General features: G+C 37.6%; 2 protein-coding genes and 1 long non-coding RNA gene across 3 annotated transcripts; 1 reads left to right on the plus strand and 2 right to left on the minus strand.

Moving 5' to 3' along the window:
* Positions 1-2,977: 2,977 nt before the first annotated feature.
* On the plus strand, positions 2,978-3,504 carry LOC141721408 (uncharacterized). Its single transcript, XR_012574732.1, has 3 exons — positions 2,978-3,208; positions 3,296-3,367; positions 3,439-3,504. It is a non-coding gene; the product is annotated as an uncharacterized LOC141721408 (long non-coding RNA).
* Positions 3,505-4,453: 949 nt separating this feature from the next.
* LOC141718753 (uncharacterized) lies at positions 4,454-5,035 on the minus strand. Its single transcript, XM_074521134.1, has 2 exons — positions 4,682-5,035; positions 4,454-4,588 (listed from the first exon to the last, which is right to left on the minus strand). Exons 1-2 carry the CDS (start codon positions 5,033-5,035, stop codon positions 4,454-4,456), a joined length of 489 nt encoding a protein of 162 aa, XP_074377235.1.
* Positions 5,036-9,476: 4,441 nt separating this feature from the next.
* On the minus strand, positions 9,477-11,830 carry LOC141718754 (uncharacterized). Its single transcript, XM_074521135.1, has 4 exons — positions 11,701-11,830; positions 11,358-11,610; positions 10,723-11,283; positions 9,477-10,161 (listed from the first exon to the last, which is right to left on the minus strand). Exons 1-4 carry the CDS (start codon positions 11,828-11,830, stop codon positions 9,477-9,479), a joined length of 1,629 nt encoding a protein of 542 aa, XP_074377236.1.
* Between the last annotated feature and the right edge of the window lie 10,558 nt (positions 11,831-22,388).

Genomic DNA, 22,388 nt, shown 5'->3' on the forward strand with positions numbered 1-22,388 from the left:
TATACGTCTACTAATATAATTATCATGAAGTCATATCATTTAAAGTTCTAAATGAACAAAATTAAGAATTGAATTCAAAATATTTTTTTTAAAAATTATATAATATTAAAAAAAAAATTCGATCCGTGCATCGTACAGGTTTTAAGCTAGTAACTTATTAGTACGTCGAGTTACATATTCTGTATCACACATTTATACCTAAATTAGGCTTATTTTGATTGAATTATGACCCACGTAGTGTTTGTACATGGGTCATGGATTAAGATGCTATATGGGCATAAATATATTAACTTGTATAACATTAAAAAGCATTGAATGAATAAGACTAAACACATGTCATCCTTAATTAAACAAAATAAAATTAAAAAGATTAAAAGAATATTGTATATGTTAAATAAAACATAACATATCAATTAATTATAAGATATAATCAAAGCCAAAATAAATAAATAAATATATATATATATATATATATATATATATTTATTAAGCTAAATAGCACATATAAAAAAAAGATTTATTTATCAATGGTCACAGTTACTGCTAATAATTAAGCCACCGGATACACAACTCTATTAAGGACACAATAAATAGAAGAGAAGTAATAGTCACCACCGTAACTGCATATCCAACCTTTAACCCCCAATTTAACTTTGTTTTATAGCACAGAAGAGGTAAATTCCAAACCCTTGTACATTCATCCAACACATAGTAATATATATGAGCACTCAAATTTTTTCTTTTCTTTGCCAAGAACAGGTACAAAACAACATCAACATGAAAGGCACGCAAATCGTATCGCTTCTTTCAGCTTCATCCTACAACAAAGGGGAAATGGTAAGTAATAATTGTTTTACTACAATTAACCTTTTTAAATGGCATATTCGTTCATCCGATGTTAATCAAGAGTCGGTTTTTAATTAGACTGTCACGAGTAGTGTGTATCACTGGCACCTGGCTTGATTTGGTATTAGCATGATTTGATATTAGATATGCAATTGTATACACAATGCCCAATATTGCATGTAATGAAGCAAATTCATATGGCCTAAATTGGATGTAATAGTTACCACTAATGAAATATTGTTGCATGAACATCATACAGTCTTGAATAAAGAAAAAGTACAGAAATAAGTTATTTTGTAGTGACGTATAATTAGATGAAAGATACAATTTATGTTAAAAGTCAGTTAGGAACAAGGTTATGATATAGGTATATAGAAAACACAATTTAGACCTGCTCATACTCGAACCGCCTTCATGAATAAACTGAAATCCACATTTGTATCGTTTCCTTTGCGCGACTCTAGCATTGTATGATCATTAGGATCGTAATATCTAATTTCTTTTGAGTTTTAAATTTGTTAGCTTTGTTGTATTAGGACAAAATTAGATATAAATCGGGTTCCCGATTGTCCGGGACATTATAAAAAAAAATGGTTGACAATACTAAGCCGATTTAATTAGTGCATTTTTTTAGTTCTTAAGCCCCAATGAGAAATTTCCCAAAAGCAGATAGGCATTTGTTGCAGAATATATGACGTAACCACCTACTAATCCTTGGTAGCCTAAGGACTGTTACTATGTAGTGCAGATAATACTGTTTTCCCAAATCCAACTATGTATACCTCCTTGTTTATTTTTGGAAGCTCATAAATTTTATGGCGGTTTAAAACGAAACTATCGAGTCCAGTTATTATTAAATAAGATGAGAAACAATAATAATGAGCATCTCCATATGTTTTTATAAGTTAACATATAATGATTTTGCCTGTTTCTATTATTCATATGATTTTTCTAAATACACTCTGTCATTGCAGACTCTACCTGAGGAATTTTGCTCTAAATATGGAAACAAAGTGTCACAAAACGTATTCCTACGTTGTCAAAATTTCGACATGTGGACCTGTTTCTTTGACAAGGAAAAAACATGCATATCCAAATTAGGAGCACTGATGGCATTCTACAACATCAAACCATAATCTGTCATCATGTTAAAAGAGAGAGAGGATAGCCGATTCCATATGGAAATATTCAACAGCGATACAGTTGAAATCAACTACCCACTAAGACCAATTACAAATATGAAGACAATATCAAGCACCAATGTCAAGCAATATGATCCGGCCAACAACAAGATTCACAAAATGGCTGCTAATTTCTCCTACAACGCAACCGGTAACTCGAGAATGAGCTACAAAGTTTATATAAAAAAGGAACACCTGCTACAATCTAACTGGACCGAGGTAATATATAAAGCTAAATATAGTCTACATTTAAATTAATGTTTTCAGTAGCAAATGTACTGATAAAATACATTTACATTATGACCACAAAATTATCTCAGGTGTTTTCTGAGGATGACATATCAAAACTGCATCTAAACAAAGAAATAAGCTGGATCAATCTTTGCCTGGACAAACAACAGTGGATCATACAACTGAAATGGGTAGATGATAGAGTATTATGTGGAACAGAGTGGACAAAACTACTATCAGACTTAGATGTAAATGAAGGAGATATCTGCATCATATCTCACACACCAGCAGCCCAGAGTTTCAAGATTTCACTTACTGAAGCAACCAACAATATCCAACACTATAAAGAAGGTAACCCATCAAATAAAATTACAAAATACAGGCCCCAAAATAGAAATATACTTCAATAACTATAACTTGATAAATATTTTACAATTGCGCAGTACATGCAAGCGGGATGTCAAACAGGAAATGTTTCAAAATTCTAACACAAGAAATGTTAGAGGAAGGCGCAATGGTAATAACTTATCCTCAATAAACAGTGTAATCATTAAATTTTATATCACCATTCAAATTTTTAGTATTATAATACAATATATTCCACAATACAGGAACTCCCAGAGAAATTCATTGAACATTACGGTTCAATGCTCAGTGAGAGAATAATTATATACATGGGCAACGACAGCCAACATGAAGCAAAATTTTCTAGCAAAAACAAAGTTTTGTATTTCCTCCACGACATCTTCCAAACTCACTCTATGAAGGAAAGTTTCTTCTTTTTCCTCGATTATGTTGGACAGTCAGGGCTATACGCCACCGTTTTCAACAATAATTGCACGATTGCACAAATATTCTGGATGCTAACGAAGTCAAAGCAAGGATGCCAGATATTCAAACACAATAGTTACTCAACAACCTGGGAAACTCAGACAGTTCAGAAACCGAAGGTATACCTAACATAATTTAATTAATTTTACATTAGAAAATATAACAACTCAATTGACATCTCATTTTTCTTAACAAATACAATGCAGACGTCACAGAAACCATAAACATAATTTCATCAAATGAAGCAAGCCCAATAGAATTTAAAGATATCAATGAAGGTACAACACATGAATACAGTAATCCCAGTCACACCTATATACATTTAAATTGTCATTTTTCTATGCCACAGACCACAGGGATGACACAATTGAACCCGAACCAGAACCAGAACCAGAAGACCAAGAAGACGGCCTCTCATTCAACATCACTATAAAGCCATCACATTTGGATTCAAAGAAACATGGGCGGTACTCATAATATACCAAGTTTTTTAATATTTACTCTTAATTCCAATACTTTAATGTCAGATTAACTAATAAGTTGTTATCATCAGTACATTCCAACAGAGCTTCTCAATATATATGAGCCCTAGAAGCACAACGCAGTTGTTACACTTATACATGGAGGAGGCAGCTGGAACATGAAAGTGCAGAGACTAAAAAATCAGTGTCGATTTGGAAATGGCTGGAGCTCTTTTGCAAGGGCCAACAACTTCACAACTGGACAGAGACTTAATTTCTTCTACCAGGGAGGCAAAACATTCATAGTCCTCTGAACAAAGAACAACACAAGACACTAATGTACTTTTGAGGATATCACGATGCTTAAATTATGGTTAAAGATATTACCGTATTTCAATTATGTATGGCACCATCTGTATTGGGAAACATTGTCTCAGACCTATTTTATGCTTGTGAACAGAATTGTAGTAAATTAAACCTATCCCATGCTTTTGAACAAAATTGCCTAAATACATTAAGTTGATATCCAATGTAATATGAGATTTTTCATGTAACACTAGCAAATTAGATAGCAAACATGAGTACCAGACAATAATTTAATCACACACAAACAACAACAATGCAATATAGCCTTGCACATATATTAACCATCTTTCACAACAATAAAGAAAATATACAATTGAACTATAAACCAATAGCCAAATTATGCAGAGGCAGCAATGCCTAAACCCCACACAATCAGCAAAATGCATGTTACATTCTTTACAGAAGTCTACAATGCAATATAGCCTTGCCAATATATTAATCTCAAAAAATATACAGACGCAAAATTTAAACAAGGCAAAACCATACACAAACAACTATATTATCTCAAAAACTAACAACAACCACCACCTATACAACCTAAACACAGGGTAAATCATAAAAAACTTCTTTGTAAACCATATTCTCAGTTATATTCGTAGCACCACCCGTGTCATCATCAATAAAAATAGTCAGTCCACCAGGAGAAGTTACCCTACTAACAACAACATAGTACTGTTCATGCGTAAAAACTGACTTTGGCAGATACAAACTAACAGTATCCAAAGACTAGCCTTACGACTTATTAATAGTCATTGAGTAGTAAACTTGAAGAGGCATTTGCTTACGAACAAGCTTGAAAGGCATCTTAGTGTCCATTCGCGGAATAAAATGCTTCGTCCCTACAAAGGAGCTACATATAACTTCACACTCCACACAAAATTTAAGACATTTGGTAACTATCATCCTCGTTCCATTACACATCCCTAAAGTCTGGTTTAAATTACGCATAAGCATCACCACAACACCAACCTTGAGCTTCAAATCATGAGGCGGCATCCCTGTAACATTTAGAGAATTCAAGTATTCTACAGGGAATGCTACATTTAAATCTTCATCCATCCCACCAAACTTCTCAGCAGAATCAACACTAAAATACGAAATCGAATTACCTGGAACCATGTCAACAATAAGAGAATTCAAGTACCCAACCGTCTGATTAGTAGGAGTCAGCACAGCTCTTTTGCTCAAATATTCTGTGTGACGCCCTCAATCTCGGGGTTAGGAAATGAGGACTCACACACCTCTAATCTAATAATTAAATATGCATAAACCCCGATTAAACTACTAACATGATCAACAGGATAAAGTTTGAGATAAGTTTACAACTACCAATCACAAGATATAACTTACAAACCCAAAATATTATTAAATAAACAATATCGATTCCGGTTGGGAACCGACAGATAACCCATTGTATCTTTAAACGCTTCTTTCTAGGCGCGAGCTCACTCATAATTACCACTACCTGCTCTGGCAACCGGAAGCCCTCAACACGGTAGGGACCACAGGTATGCTCTTACGAGCAGTGCGCCTAAGCCTGGCGATCTTCTTGCTTAACTGCCATGGTTAGATTAAACAAAACAAATGAGTATAAAACTCAGCCACGGGAACTGTTCAGGATCTTTTAAAAAGTTCTACAATATCAAATCACAATATGCTTTACCAAACTCAGGGCATTCTACTTTATTTGATCTAGGTGGCAGATTTCCATCTTTTGGGTTAAGGAAAGGTTTTGAAGGATAATGTGGGGCTTTCAAGGAACAAGGCTCAAAGCAGGACGAAAGCCGACATTCATCACAAATCATTAAAGGATCAGAATAGATCTTTCAAAAGAGGAAAGCAACAATATTTCAATATATGGAATCAATCATATGATCAACAAATTCAAGTATCAGGGTTCTCGAGCTTTAAGCTTCACAATAACATAGACAACTCTTTTCAAAGCAATATAAACCATTTCCATTTTCAAGAATCAATTTACTGAACAGAAAGTTTCAGTTCCCTTTTTAAATAATCATTTAGAACCCTTGATTGGATCACTTTATCTTTCCATTTCATTTTATACGGGTGATCAGCCCGTATCGACCTCCATTCCGGTCTTTAAGGTACCAATCGACATAATTTCAGCCTTAAGTTGGACTAGCCCCGCTAGCCTCTTACCATGACTAGACTAGTCCCACTAGCCTCTTACGTCCTAATCCAATCCATCAGGAATTCATTTGGAAAACCTTGAGTTGGAAAAACAAATAGGTTTTCTAAAATTCATTTTATCATTACCAAGCATTTGAAATCATTCGGACTCTTTCAAGTCGAAACTCATTCTTAATTCAGATTTTAAGGAAACAAAGTTCAGGGAGTGATTCAAAGATATGCAAGGAGCAATTCATAAGAATTCTGTATCAGGGATAACAAAGCACTTAAGTTAGAAGGATCAACATTTGTTTAGGGATCAATAGGGTGATCAGGAAGAACAGGGTATCATTAGACAGGGTTAACAAGGATAATAAGTGGGTTCAATATATTTCATGGCTCAATACATAATTTGAACAGGAAGGACATATTATCAAAGGGTGGAATCAATAAGCTTATCAATAACAGATTATCAAGAACAAGGGTACTTCAAATCAATATCAGGGTTTCATAATTAAATAGGTCAATACTCTACATGGTATGAACAACATTCTCTTTATAACCATTTACACAAGTAATCAGAGTTACTTGCCTGGATTTGCTTTCCTGAAGGTTAAACTACTGCCACCTAGTAAACCCTTTCCTTTCCTAGCCTGAATGCCCTCACGCTCCGAATCTATAATAAAACCAAACCTTAATCAGATTCTCAACTCTGGTTCTCGAAACGATCACTCTATACGATAACTCGATTATATCCTTGACTCGAGTATACGAATATAGCTTATACACATAAGCACATAGCATATAGCATAAACCCTTTCTCGCAACTTTTATATCCTTAACAACCAAAGCGTACTTGCTTAACCTTGGCTATTCTCATTCACACTAACATAACTCTTTTTACTACCATAGCTATCACTTATAGCTCTTAATACCGAACGATTAATTTTTTTTTTTTTATTCTTTAATTCGAACCATACATGTAAAACACAACCATATATATTCAATTCCAATCTCATATAATCATGTACAACTAATGCAAATCACAAGAGTCATTTACTCAATTAACCTCATCCTTTTTAATCAAAAATCCGAATCACAAACACATTAAGAGTCAAAATCAACAACTTCTTTTAATCATCAAAATTCGAACATAAACACTACCCCATCTTTATCATGCAATCAAGTTCTCACTAGTCGTTAATATAATTGACAAAAACCAACTTAATTCTGCTTTTATTCCTTAGAACCCATTCGGGTTTTCCATAAATCAAACATGCAAGAATGGATTTTGACATGCAAGGTTATATATCACATTTCCCACTTGTTTTAGTCCTTAACTAGATCATCCCATTCACTTAAACACCAAAACCAAGCATTACCTAGTGACTTTAGCTTTAATTAATTCATTCAATCAACAAGCATCCACTTAATCACCAAATTATCCCCTTTTAAGTTTATTTTCCATTCGGCAAGAACATGATTTACAACTCAAGGACTAAACATTGACATGCACCACTTGATCTTCTTTAAAACTAACATGCAATCACTCTTTAGGCTATATAAGCTTAGTGTTCACCAAGATCAACTTACAAAAAATCAAATTCCTCTTTTAATTAGCATATAGCCGAATTAAAAACTCACATGCAAACCTTAATTTTTGATTTTCTAAGGAACAATCATTTACACACATCCATTTACTTCCTAAAACAATCAATGGAATCATTTTATCAATCACATATTCGAGTTTCAACACAAAAAAACAAAACCCTTCTTCAAGCTTTCAAGAAACCATAACATGCAAAGCTAAAATCAATTATCATATCATAAAAACTCCACCGGCTCTCCTTTGGATCATGGCCGGTGGTGGTCGAACTTGAGAGAGCCCATAACGGGTCTCCTCTCGAGTTTATGACCCCAAAAGTGCTTAAATTCACTCTCATGGTTTTGCATCAAGAAATCGTTTTCCTTGAACACCACCATAGTGATTAACCAACAAAACTTCTATAAACACTTAGATGCAAATAGGAATCTAAGAGTATACCGAAAATAAAGTCTAAAGGTAGCAATATCTTTGAGTTTGGATGAGATTTGAGGGTTGCATGCAAGTGAAGGAGATGAGGGATGGAGAGAGCCGAGAGAGAGAGTGAGAGTGTTCGAGAGAGAAAGAAAAGAGAAGGGGAAGTGAGTGCACGGGAGGAAAAGAAAGAAAAGGGGAAAGGGAAGTGGGTTTATATACCACTAAAAACAAGGGAAAACTTGTAATTTACTAATTCCATTTTATGCTCATTGTCCCTTTTCTTTTTACTCAAATGCAACAAAATTTAAATATAAAATATATCTCTCTCGGCAAGTCGAGAATTATTGAAAATGACAATTTTAATACGTAGGCCTTGAAATTAGCTTTTTAACCATTACTCATAATAGATTTTTGAGCAAACTGATGATTTTATATGAATTTCGCAAGCTTGCTTTAATAATAACATTTCCACATAAAATCAATTTAAAAATGCAAAGACCGTCAAATAAATTCACTCATCATTTTTAAAAAGTCTCTAGGACCACTATGAAGATAACTGAACAAATCCCATGTTTTTATCTTACTCGAATGATTTTATAAAAATGCGCGAAGGTTAATTAAACCTTTATTTAAGTCACATAATCCCTTTAAAATTCATAAAATTGTTACAGAACACATAGTCATGCACACAGACAACAATCTCACATATATAATCACATAACGATTCAGGTCTGATCATAGAATTTATCCTTCTTTAATCTTTATCCTCTTTTACGCGTACCAGGTCACGTTCAGCCTGACGGCCCGACGCTCAGCGTTTCGATTACGCTTCTCATTATCATTATCAATCAACACGTCACTTAGGATGAAATACTTTATTTACACATTCATTTCATTCAATCACACATAATTCACATTTTATATTCTTTAACTCCTTATTAGGACGGGTTCTGTTCTACCTGACGGCCCGACACCACAGCTTAACTTCTAAGCTGACTCTATAAATTAGAACGTTTTTTTATCCACGCTCCTATACTCTAATATATAGAAAAGACAATTAATCATCACTTAGTCACATAATTATAATCACATCACATAACACATACTTTATTGACTTAATTACGTCACAAAATTCTCAGTCGTCACATTCTGGATCACGGAAATTTTCCAAAAATCCAGGAAAAGTAATCGAAATCATATTTTCAATTGAATTTTCCATATTTAAATCAAAAAATCGTGGAGGTATCAAGATCCGATTTTCTATATAGGGCATATCCGCAACCCTAGTTGGAAGAACATTTCCATTGCCAGTATCCAGAACTGCACAAACCACTTTAAATCCTCCATCTCCAAATCAGTACTGCCCTGCCTAAGACGCATATTCTCAGTTAGCACATAAATATTGCACAGCTACCAAAGACGCGATCGTGTTATGCAGGCTGCAACAATATCCGCTCGAGAACCAAAAGTAATAACATGGAGGATTTGTCGGAAATCACCCCCAAGGACAACAGTAATCCCACCAAATGGCATGTCAGACCGAGATGGATCCACAGCCTTCATAATATCCCTCAACGATCGATCCAAACATTCAAAAGCGAACCTATGCTGCATCGGGGCCTCATCCCATATTATAAGATCCGTTTGCTTGATCAACTGGGCAATATCCGAATCATGCGCAATGTTGCAAGTTGAAAATTCATCCAACATAATTGGAATCTTGAAACAGGAGTGAGCAGTCCTCCCTCCGGGCATCAAAGTTGCCGCTATTCTAGAGGATGCTACAGGCAACACAATTTTACCCTCCAAACGCAGCCTCGAAATAAGAGTCCTCCATAAAAAAGTTTTCCCACAGCCTCCACTACCGTAAACAAAGAAGAGACCCCCTGATCCAGCATGTACAGTACCCATCACAGCATCATACACACTCCTTTGCTGTTCAGTACACGCTTGCAACAATTTAGAGTGTTCCCTCTCCATTTCAACCATGTTATAACTTATTTCCTCTAAGATCAAATTATTAGTCCCATTATTCAAATAAGTAGCAGGAGGCGGTGGCAACTGATCATATTTTTTCAAACATTTCCCAATAGACCTAAGCAACTCATTAATTTATACAAGAAAACAAATTTTAATTGGCACGTACGTAACAAAATTAACCAGAAAATATACAAACAAATAAACAACACAAACTTTACCTGCTAACGCATAAAACTACAACTGCATGTCATTAAGAAGTAACGAAGAATTTCTAGAAATCTCACTGCGCGCCAACAAAATGTCATCAATCATACTCCTCCAATGCGTATCCCATAAAAGCCTCAAATCAGTAACCTTACTATTGACTATGATATGCACAAACAGCTGCCGAATCTGAGGAGGCAACCCACCAGCAGTAGCCTAAGATAAGACCTCATGCCATTCCTTATCATCATTCAATAAGCCGTACTCCCTGCACGCATCCCGGAAAGTACTGAAACAAACACCATTTACAGTTCGAATGGATTTAAACGAAGTAGGACCCCGGACTTTGGTAAGCAATAACCTTAAAAACCAGGGCTCTCCGGTACTATAATGAGCATAACAAAGACGCCCGATCTGCAGCCCTCATTTTCTTGGAGTCCATCGCCGTTGACCATCATTCCAAACATAATACCTAGGTATCTCATCATACGTATGCTCACGCGCAGCAATGTCCTCAGAATTAAGCAAGAAAAAAGCTTCCAGCTTGCTTAGTTTGTATTTCTCCCTCGCAGCAACTTTATGCAAAGATTCATTTGCACGAAAAGTACAATTTTTGTCGCCTGGCAAGTGAAACGGAAGCCGTTCAACAGAAATACTCCGATGATGGATAGCAAACCCAAATATCCTATATGCCGCTTCAGCACCACACAAGTACCGCCCATCAAAATACGCGTTAATCTCATCCTCACATTGGTCTCGTTCTTTTCCTCGCCGACACCTTTTCTTCTTATTCAAATATACGGTGGCACGGTCATGCCCTTTAAGACAATATTTAAATAAATATTTAAGGCTCCTTGCATGACAACAAATTTCCACGTTCATATGACATTGATACCTGACCAGCAAATCCCGGCTATAAGGGACAACCCACTGATTATCCAAATCAGTCCCACGAACATGAACAATAACTCCTCGCCTGCGCCACATGTATATTGGAAAACCACTTTCATCAAAAGTAGTTCTAGCACAGTATCTAATAAACATAGACATAATTTATTAACAGCAAAAGAGTAAAGTTGAACAGGGAAAAACAAAACAAACACTCACTTTTTTGGAAAATGATGTATACTGCGGAAATCTCTCATGCAAGGAGACTTCAAGTTTTCTAGCCCACAGGGGCCATGAATCATAAATTCTTTGACAGCCGCATAGCCAGGACGATCCAATAAAGGGTCAGGAATCTCCGCAGACACGTACTTATCCACATTCAATTTTAAATTCTTTTTAGCAGCACTATCAAGCCATATTAACATATGGACATGAGGCAAACCTCGTTTCTGAAACTCCACAACGTACATAACTGGTAAAGAACACGAATCAAACATAAAAAAAAGCTCCCGAAAAAAAAACAAAGTAATACCAAATATATTTATATCCCCAAATCATATACCTCCATTACAAACACCAAAGTAAGCCTTACTCTTTATATCCGTCATTAACTGCTCAAGTTTTAACCTAAATACCCTGGAAACTATATCAGGACAATTAGCAGTTATACAACCAGGCACAAAGACCATCATCTTCTAAATCTCATCCCAAAACGGATTAGATGTCATGGTTAAAAATATATCAGGATGCCCAACATGCCGACACACAGCCAAAGCATCCTGGAAATTTTGTTGCATGTATCTCTTCGAACCAATAAATCCTGCAGGCAAGATAATCCCATTACCTGTATTCGAGGCATCAACATCACCTCTACGAATAGAATCACATATATGGCTGTAAAGTTCATTTCGTATAGTGGTCTGATGCGTCCTAAACTACCAAAGACGTGTCTGTTCAATGGTAGAAAAAGCATCCACCAAATACTGCTGAAATAAATGGCCACCAAGCCGAGGAGTAAGACCTGAAACAAAAATTACTATCAAAATTTGAAAAAACAAATCACATGATAACAAAACAGCAGAAAATAACAGCTGGCACATACCATCCTACTGCCTAACCTAAAAAGAATAGGAATAGTAATCTTTCAACGATAAAAAACCACGAACTTTAGAAGAACTATCAGCACTTTTGTGAAACCTGATTTTCGTATGGTAACCATCCTCATCCCAAGGAAATAAGATCGGATACTAAAGAGCCATTAACTTTGGATGCACATAGGAAATACGCACCAAACCCTTTATCTTGTCATCGACCACAATATCACGTTCACCACATATCTCCTCAGTATCACCAACCATTATTCCAGCCACCTCATCCGTACTTGAAAAATGAGTTTCCCGACCACTCTCAGACCTAATGACTTTCAAAGTGATTTCCAAATCAACAATTTCATCACCTTCATAGCGATCACGCTGCTTCCTAAACTCACCAACCAATTCATTAGTGTCATCCAACATCGTAATGAGACCCTGAACCACTGCCGCATCAACAACATCCTTATCCTCACCGGTGACCCAATGAAGGTGATTTTCAACCTCATTCACCGTGTCATACACATAGAGCTGACAAAATTTAGGAGTCCCATCATCATCCCGTATTAGCGATCCAAAAACATGATGATTCTGTCCATTTAAATGGTGGTTTATAGGCTGATCAACGTTACCTCCACTGGACGTAAAAGCAAACATCGCATTATATAGGCGTATCAACCTGTGAAACACAGGTCCTCGAATCTTGTCATCATACAAATCCATCATATAGGCCGGAGTGGGAGGAACAACAGGCAAACTCACAGCACCATTCATACAACGAAGCGAACATATCGGAACACCTTTAGTAACATTCTTATTAACTCTTTCCTCCTTCCACATCCGAGCACCGCAATATTTACACAATACCGAAGGAGCACCAAGCGAGGCATACCCCTCCGGAACAACACGCTCTCGTCTGGTTGTTCGGCGCACAGAAGTAAATGAATCCATATCCACATCATTATCATCATCATCAGGTTAAAGAGCACCGTACTCACCCAAAACATCACTACAACCTGCAACATTTAAGTTTAAATGTAAGAACATAAATAATATAACCACAGTACATCAACAACCCTAAAAAGAAAGGTAACCACCTGTATCAAAACCATATGAATTATAATCTGAAGACTCAGAACCATCACTCCACATAGTGTCATCAACAACATTTCCACCTACATCTCAGAAACACATACTCAACAAACACATAAGCACAAAAAAACAAAACACTACTCATCCAAACCACAAATCCATACACACTAACAAAAACCCAACCTTCATTAAAATCATTATTTGTCCTCAGAGAAAGGAAGTACATTCCCTGCAAATAACCTTTGATCCAAATAACCAATATCCCGTTCAGGAGCACGTTTCAAAACCTGTCGCGCACCAGAAACATTCATATCCAATGATCCAGATATATTTAAATTCCTACAACGCCAATCACACTGATCAGTACCACCTACATTTTTAAATAAAAAAAGCCAATAAGCCAGAATACTCAACAACAACATTATAAAGAAAAGAAAAATAACTATGCATTTTAGATACAAAACATTATAAACCGCAAATAACACCTCCCCCAGCTAACCCAAAAAATGACAACACACACTAACCAAGGCTACCTGGAAGTACACTGGAAGTATCATCACCTACAATCCCATTAACCAATACAGGTGCAGCAACACCTGAATCAGAAACTACACAATAGAGACAACTGTATAAGATTAAACCATAGTAATCTCCAGTCCCGCATTACACAACCAAAGAGAATCCATACCTAAAACCCGTCCTACATCACACGACCTTCTATCTAAAGGAGCACAAAAATCCAAAGCCCTATGAACCCTTCGGCGCATATTTGTATTTACTACATTCAACGGCATCATACAATAAGTCAATATGCCTCAACTACATTTAACAACACAAGGAAGTAAATCAGAAAAATAACTGCTCAAAACAGGCACCAGAAACTATTATATAAATAGAAATAGATAGATCACTAAACAAATCACAAAGTATAAAAATCACAAAATAATAATAGAGCTCTCGTACCTCCCCCCGCAACCTGACCTAACCCAGGATGCGAAAATACGCCTCTACCCAACAAAGGCAGTAAAGAACCATCCTCATAGGTATTAGAGTCAATAGAATTACCGATCAATTCATCAACCAACGCAGCAAGAGCAATAATAGGGTCACCACCTTCTAAAACAAAAAAATGCAACAAATACAACAAACAAATTATAAACATAAAAGAAGAATATAAGTCAATTAGTATTTCAAAAAATCCAAGGCATGAAAACACAGCCCACAGCACTTACTATAAGAAAAAACGCAACAAACGCAACAAAAACAATATAAATCACAAAGAAAAATATAAACCAATTATCAGATTTAATAATCCAGGACACGAGAACACACCTCTACCCAACAGAGGCTGTAAGGAAACATCCTCACAACTATTAGATTCAATAGAATCACTGACCAATCCATGCCCTAACACAGCACGAGCAACAGGGAGGCCATCAGCTACCAATGCAAAACACGCAATCAAGGCAACAAAAGATATATGCCCCAAGACAAATATAAACAAAGAAAAGATGTAAATCTAACACATGGAATCATTAAATATAATAAACAGCCTCCCATGGGCCACCAAAACAACCAGAAAATAGAAAGAACACAATAAAGATATGGCTGAACCAACAACAACCAAGCAAAATAAACGCAATAAAAGAAAATATAAATATAACCTTGACATTTAACATAATATAAATAGAAAGCAGTGTGATCAAAATACACAACAACAAAGCACACAAAGACAATCTAAAAAAGCAGCTCACTCCCAAAAGATAACGCAGAAGAACCAAAACCAAAACCATCATCCCCCGACCATAACACGCCTCCGAGCTCTCCCACACCCATCAACCTTGAAAGCCTCCTCAATCTCTGACCCCTTTTACCACCAAAAATCATATCATCGGAAGTAAACAAATGCCCAGCCTCCTTATCACCCATACCAAACCTGCAAACAACCAAATACATAAAGAAGCTAAACTGAAAGCAGACAAAAGTATAAACAAAAGAAACACAAGCCTGTAATACCGAAAACAGAAAGAAAAAGAACACCAAAACAACTTCCGGCAGCAATCAAAGACCAACGACGACAACAAAATACAATGACCCAGCTAACAAAATAAGCTCCAATCAACTACCAAAGAAAGGAGTCAAAGATAATTATGTGGTGATAAAGCTAATTAACAGTAAGTGCGGAGATAATATGTGGTGCCTAAGCAATGTTAGAGCACAGAAACCGAGATCCAGCAGCAGTGGCAAGACCGTAAAACATGGCAAAAGCAAGGGCTGAACGTTTTTTTTCTGATTCACTGTTGATGAATAGTGAGTACTACTCAAAACAGGCATCAGAAACTATAATATAATAAATAGATATCATTATATCAATTATACTTTAACGAAATAGGTACACTATTTTTTTTACGTAAAAGAAATTAACCAAGGGTGGTCATTTGGTTAGATACGTGACTAAATATTCGTACAAAACCTTAGTCCTTTGTACTCTAACTTTTAAATTACCAACTTGGTAAACACGTTAATATTGGTATTCACTAAATATATATTTTTGGTACGCACCAACGCAGAAATATTATGAAAATAAATTAACAACCCTCATACAAAAGACCACATCTTAAGCTCACAGCTTAATAGTACAGAAAGTCAAACACAAAAATTTAAGCTCATAGCTTAAGGTCAAACACAAAATTAAATGTTTTCATTGATAACTTCTGGGTGCGGGGCTGCTTTCCTTCACCGCTGTGGTGGTGTAGCTGTCATGGAGTTTTTATAAAATAACACTAGAAGGGGGTTTGGGTCCCGCGGCGCCTCCGATGTCAGAGTAATAACTCGCTTTTGAGGAAGATGAAGATCTATAGGGATAAAAGGTGGATGTGTGTGTAAATGAGTGTAAGAGAGTGATTAACCCCAAAACCTTTCCTCCTTGGGCTATAAAATTTAGGAGTTGGTACCTTTGAATCGTAGTCGTTGGTTCTAGGAGCGGAGGACACCTGGCTGGGGTGGATGCCTTACACGTGTCAAGATGAGAATGGTTGAGGAATGTTCTGAGGATCTCCTGGCACATGCCCTGATTACGCTCATGATTGATCAATGACAGCGGTCCCTATCACCCGTTTGGGCATGTGCCCCACGTGTTAGGATTTCCAAAGATTGGACTGCCAGGATTAGATAGTCTGGACTAGTGGTGTGCGGGACTGGATGGAGTTAGGAGTCCGGGCCTAGTACTTCTAGGATCCATATATACTATCATGTGCCCTCCACTCCCTTATGCAAATCTTCTGGATGGGAGAGTAAGGCTGATATTATTAATAGTTTATTGCTTGTGAGATGAAATTTGAGCTTTCCTTGCCCTCAGTCCGAATTGTGCTGAGATATAGTAATCCGGACTTAGGTATATTTTTTTACGAGAATTTGAGCTTTCCTTGTCCCCCAATCCAGATTGTGTTGAGGTAGGCCAGTCCGGTCTAAGGTAGATTGTCTATAGAAGAACTTGAGCTTTCCTTGCCCCCAAGTCCGGATTGTGTTGAGGTAGGGCATCCCAGACTTAGGTATATTATTTTTAGAAGAAGTTGAGCTTTCCTTTCCCCCAGTCCGGATTGTGCTAAGGTAGGCCAATCCGGACTAAGGTAGATTGTCTGTAGAAGAATTTGAGCTTTCCTTAACCCCCATTCTAGATTGTGTTGAGGTAGGCCAAACCGGACTAAGGAATATTATTTTTAGATGAATTTGAGCTTTCCGTGCCCCCCAGTCCGGATTGTGTTGAGTTAGGCCAATCCGGTCTAAGGTAGAATGTCTGTAGAAGAATTTGAGTTTTCCTTGCCCCCAGTTCGGATTGTGTTGAGGTAGGCCAATCCGGACTAAAGTATATTGTTTTTAGATGAATTTAAGCTTTCCGTGCCCGCAGTCCGGATTGTGTTGAGGTAGGCCAATCCGGTCTAAGGTAGATTGCCTTTAGAAAATTTTGAGCTTTCCTTACCCCCCAGTCCGGATTGTGTTGAGATAGGCCAATCCGGACTAGGGTATATTGTTTTTAGACAATTTGAGTTTTCCTTGCCCCAGTCCGAGTAGTGTTGAGGTAGGCCAATTTGAACTGGAAGTTGAAACGGTTTTGGGGTTTCCTCCCCAATGATTTGAATTTTTACAGCTGTCTTTTTTTAAAAGACGTGCCATAATAATTGTTGCGTATAGTAACTATTGTATATATATAATCATATATATGTATTTTTTTGTTGATGAAGGGTCCAAATTATGCCACATGGCACGACTTTGCGGATTCCGTGTTTTGCCTATAAAAGCCCCCCATCTACTCTTTTTGTTTTTTACCTTTACGATTCTTAGTGTTTCCTCTCTGCAAATCTCTTTTTCGTTCATTCTCTGACTGTTTGCTCGCTGTTCTTGGAGGTTTCGAAGCTTAAAGGTACTTTCTCTGCTCTTTCTTTGCATCTACTATAATTTTTCCCACTCATAAGTTTCTGAATCCCATTGCGCTATAATTCATTCTCTTCATAGTTGTTTTTTTATGCTTTTGTTTTTTCGATTATGTGCATTTTGATATATTGTACTATTTTTTTGATATTCGCTGTGTAGTATATACATATGTATAGGTTTTTGTTGATATTTTGATTCATGATTTTGGTAGGAGGTGTTTCTGTGTTTGGGGTTTTTGTAACTTAGTCCGGTTTGTTGAGGTAGGTCCAGACTAGTAAGTCTGTTGCTAATTATGTGTCTGAGATATTATTGTGTTTGTGGCTTTGTTTTGAGTCCGATCTTGCGATTTTAGTCCGGACAATTCTGCTTAGGTTTAGCTGATAAGTGTTTGTAGTGTTTGCTTTTGTATGTGGTTTTTGGGTTTAGGGAGTAGTTTGTGTCCGGGGGTAGCTTACAATTTAATAAAATTGAATATAGGGTAGTCCGGACCATTTTAGGATTAGGATATAAGATAAAGAATTTGTAGGGATTTAGACTAACCAATCTCATTTCTTTTAGGTTTATGGTCCGGACTAATGCCCGTGCCAAGATATACTTCTCCTGCTACCCGGGGACTTCTGATTCTGACTCTTCATCTAACTCTGACTGGATTGAGATGGGTAAGAAAACTTTGACTTCGGACTCCGGTACCATTACGAAGTTGACAATTGGTAAGATATCTCATAGGAAGGTTCCTTGTACTCCGGAGGGGCTCTGGATAGATGTGCCGAACTATTTTATTACCAAGAGTGAAGAAATCGAAAATAGCTGGTATTACAGAAGTATTGGGTCCGGGTATGCTAGACAGTCGGATGCGGGTCCGGGGGTTTATGATGAGGCTGAGTTTGATCAAAGATTCGCGAGGATGATCATTGCTAAGGATCCCTACTCGTTGAAAGATGAATACGCTGCTCTGGACCATGCGGCCCAGATTCGTCGATCTGGGCTATTTTTCAATCGGACTCCCAGATTGAATGGAGATGGCCTCTTCCCGGAGAGAAGTTTTACCATAGACCGGCTGACGGATTTGTTCCCATCTGGTTGGAGCACCTTAGGTCCAGGTGGAACCCCCACTGGCACCTCTTTCTTAAGCTTTTGTGCAAATACGTGTACAGGTTGTCTCCAATGCAAATAACCCCTAATGGGATAAAATGGATGTATTGGTTTATTGCTTGTTGCAATAAGTTTAAGGTCCAACCTACCTTTAGACTTTGGCACCATATTTTCAGTATAGTTAGGTCCAGCTAGCCGCCTTTATACGAGATACGCTTCCACGCTATGGAGTGTGGATATGGGTCCGGGTTCAGTTGTCATTCAGCAGTTGTCATTGAAGTACTGGAATGGGGAAATAATTTTGTTGAGGGGCTTAGATCTGTATTATTTGCCTTATATAGCCCTTGACAGAGTTCAGACCAGGTTCCCTCGTTCAGTGCTGAGGGGTGATGTTATCCAGCTTATTTTTTCTATGTGTGAGTGTCTCAGGTTCTAGCTGACCCAGGAGATGTTTATGAATCACAAGACTATGAACAATTTTGGTTGTAAGTATTTTTCATGTAGTTCGGATTATCTCATATCCAGACTTTGTTGATTTTTGTACTTGTTGTATTGTTTGTATCCGAAGTTTTATAATATTGTGTTTTGTCCGGACTAATTTTTCTATTTTATTTTATCTTGACAGGTTTGCCTTATTACAATCCGGACATGTCTGCTTCTACCTATAGAGATGCTCTTCTCAGACTTGGGACTTCATTTAAGCAGAGGAAGATGGCCTCGGTTACGGGGTCCGGATGCAGTCTCATCCGGAGGAGGGGTCGTAGAGCAATGCTGTTTCGAAGTCAGGTTCGGCTGAGGAGAATCAGAGCACGGAGCCGGCTGTGGATGTCCCGGGTGATGGTGACTTTGATAACTTAGAAGAAATTAAACCTTTGGGTGAGGTTTTCGAGGTTGAGTTGGGGCGGAAGAGCGTGTCCGCACTGCGGGTACCAAGCCTCCCCGGACTGGAAGTCGCAAACTAAGCCCGGTGCTGATTCTGTGAAGGACAAGGGGAAAGGTCTGGAGGAAGATCATCCTGGTAGGTCTGGTCCGGGTCTTGATGAAAGGGTTTCCCGGTTCATGGCTGAGATTCTATCTTAGACTCAGTGGAAGGAGATGAATACGGCTGGTTTTGATGCCGTGATGAAGGACTGTACTTAGTTGTGAGGGCAAGTATAATATTTTTACACTTCGTGTTATTTGACTTGATTTTTCTTAGAATTGTTCCTTTAACATGCTCTTTTTTCTGTTTGTAGCTTGGTGCTTCTATGGTCGAGGCCGAACTATATATTATACCGAGCTCAAGAATGCCTGGGCGGTTATTGCTGAGAAGAACAAAGAGCTTGGGGAACTCAAAGATCATCTTTCTGCGAAGGACTTGTCCCTGTCTGGGTTAAACAAGCATCTTAATGATGTGACAATCCGGGCTGAGAATGCTGAGAAAGAGTTTGCGGATCTTAAGTCCGAATTGGAGGAGCTCTGGAAGTAGCTTGAATCTATGAAGACGGAGTCTGATGTTATTGAGGCCTACAAAAATTCGGTGGAGTACGCCAAGGCTATTGCTAGTGCTGCGCTCCAAAGATCGCTCGTTGTTGGATCGTTGCTGAGAGGCACATAAAGACGGACCCTGAGGCAGACTTTGGCAGCTTTTTTCAGGAATTCATTAAGGCAAAGCAGAACATCGAACCAAGACTGGGTGAGCCGGAGCAGTTTGATGGTCCGTGCCCTAGTTTCCTTCCTTAGAATATCCCGGAGTCTTAGATTCTTTTATGTAATTCTTGAAAATTTGCAATTTACTTTATTATTTTCCGTAACTTTGGGAATTTCGCTTGTACTTTAACTCGGGCTTCTTTTGCCCGGGATGGTTCATTTGCTTTGGTTACTTTTCTTATAATTTTGCCTTGCTTCATTTTTTCAAATTTTATCCTTCCTTAGAAAATTTTCTAAGTGATTAGTTGTTGTATTTGCTTAATTAGTTGGGTAGTATGGGTTCAATGTTGACCTGGGACTGAGGTGGTTTTTACTTACAGAAATAATTCTAAGTAAAATAAGGTGGCTAGTCCGGGTTCAAGGTTGACCCGGGACTAAGGTTGCTTTTACTTAGAGAAATAATTCTAAGTAAAATGAGGTGGCTAGTCCGGGTTCAAGGTTGACCTGGGACTAAGGTTGCTATTACTTAGAGAAATAATTCTAAGTAAAATTAGGTGGATAGTCCGGGTTCAAGGTTGACCCGAGACTAAGGTTGCTTTTACTTAGAGAAATAACCCTAAGTAAAATAGGTGGCTAGTCCTGGTTCAAGGTTGACCAGGACTGAGGTTGCTTTTACTTAGAGAAATAACTCTCAATAAAATTGGTGGTTAGTCCGGGTTCAAGGTTGACCTAGGACTGAGGTTGCTTTTACTTAGAGAAATAACTCTAAGTAAAAGAGGTGGCTAGTCCGGGTTCAAGGTTGAACCGAGACTAAGGTTGCTTTTACTCAGAGATATAGTTCTAAGTAAAATAGGTGGCTAGTCCGGGTTCAAGGTTGACTAAGGACTGATGCTGCTTTTACTTAGAGAAATAATTTTTAAGTAAAATTAGGTGGCTAGTCCGGGTTCAAGGTTGACCTGAGACTAAGGTTGCTTTTACTCAGAGAAATAATTTTAAGTAAAATAGGTGGCTAGACCGGGTTCACGGTTGACCCAAGACTGAGGTTAATTTTACTTAGAGACATAACTTTAGGTAAAATAGGTGGCTAGTCTGGGTTCAAGGTTGACCAAGACTGAGGTTGCTCTTACTTAGAGAAATAACTCTAAGTAAAATAGGTGGCTAGTCCAGGTTCAAGGTTAACCCAGGACTGAGGTTGCTTTTACTTAGAGAAATAATTTTAGGTAAAATAGGTGGCTAGTTAGGGTTCAAGGTTGACCCAGGACTAAGCTTGCTTTTACTTAGAGAAAAACTCTAAGTAAAATAGGTGGCTAGTCCGGGTTCATGGTTGATCCCGGACTGTGATTGCTTGTAAAAAATTGCTAAGTAAAACAAAAAGTGCTTTTCAGTGACTTCAAATTTGCTTCATACAAAATGTATAGTAATAAAGTGTTTGTTTGCCATAGGTTACAAGTGTTTAGTTGTTGGGGTTGCTTTTCTCCTTGCTACTGGTAAAATATTTTTAGCCTGAGACCATGCCAGGTGTTGGGAACTTCGCAGTCATCCATATTCATTAGCTTGTAATTTCCTGGTCTTAGGACTTCTTTGACCTCATATGGTCCTACCATTTGGGCATTAGCTTTCCAGTGTTTGTAGGATCTGAGGCCTGTGTCTCGAAGAACCAGATTTCTAACTTGAAAGTTTTTGATTCTGGACTTCTTGATGAAATGCTCTTTCGTTTTCTCTTTATATTTCTCCATCCTTGCTATGGCTTGGTCTCGTACTTCATCGATTAGCTCCATATTTGTTTTGAGTCCTTCGTTAGCTATTTCATTGAAATTTATTGCTCGGTGAGAAGGGGATCCTACCTCGATGGGTATCATTGCTTCTGTGCCATAGGTTAACTTAAAGGGAGTTTCTCATGTGCTCGTTCGGGGGC

Source organism: Apium graveolens, chromosome 4 (assembly GCF_009905375.1).
Source record: "Apium graveolens cultivar Ventura chromosome 4, ASM990537v1, whole genome shotgun sequence".
Taxonomy (NCBI): domain Eukaryota; kingdom Viridiplantae; phylum Streptophyta; class Magnoliopsida; order Apiales; family Apiaceae; genus Apium; species Apium graveolens.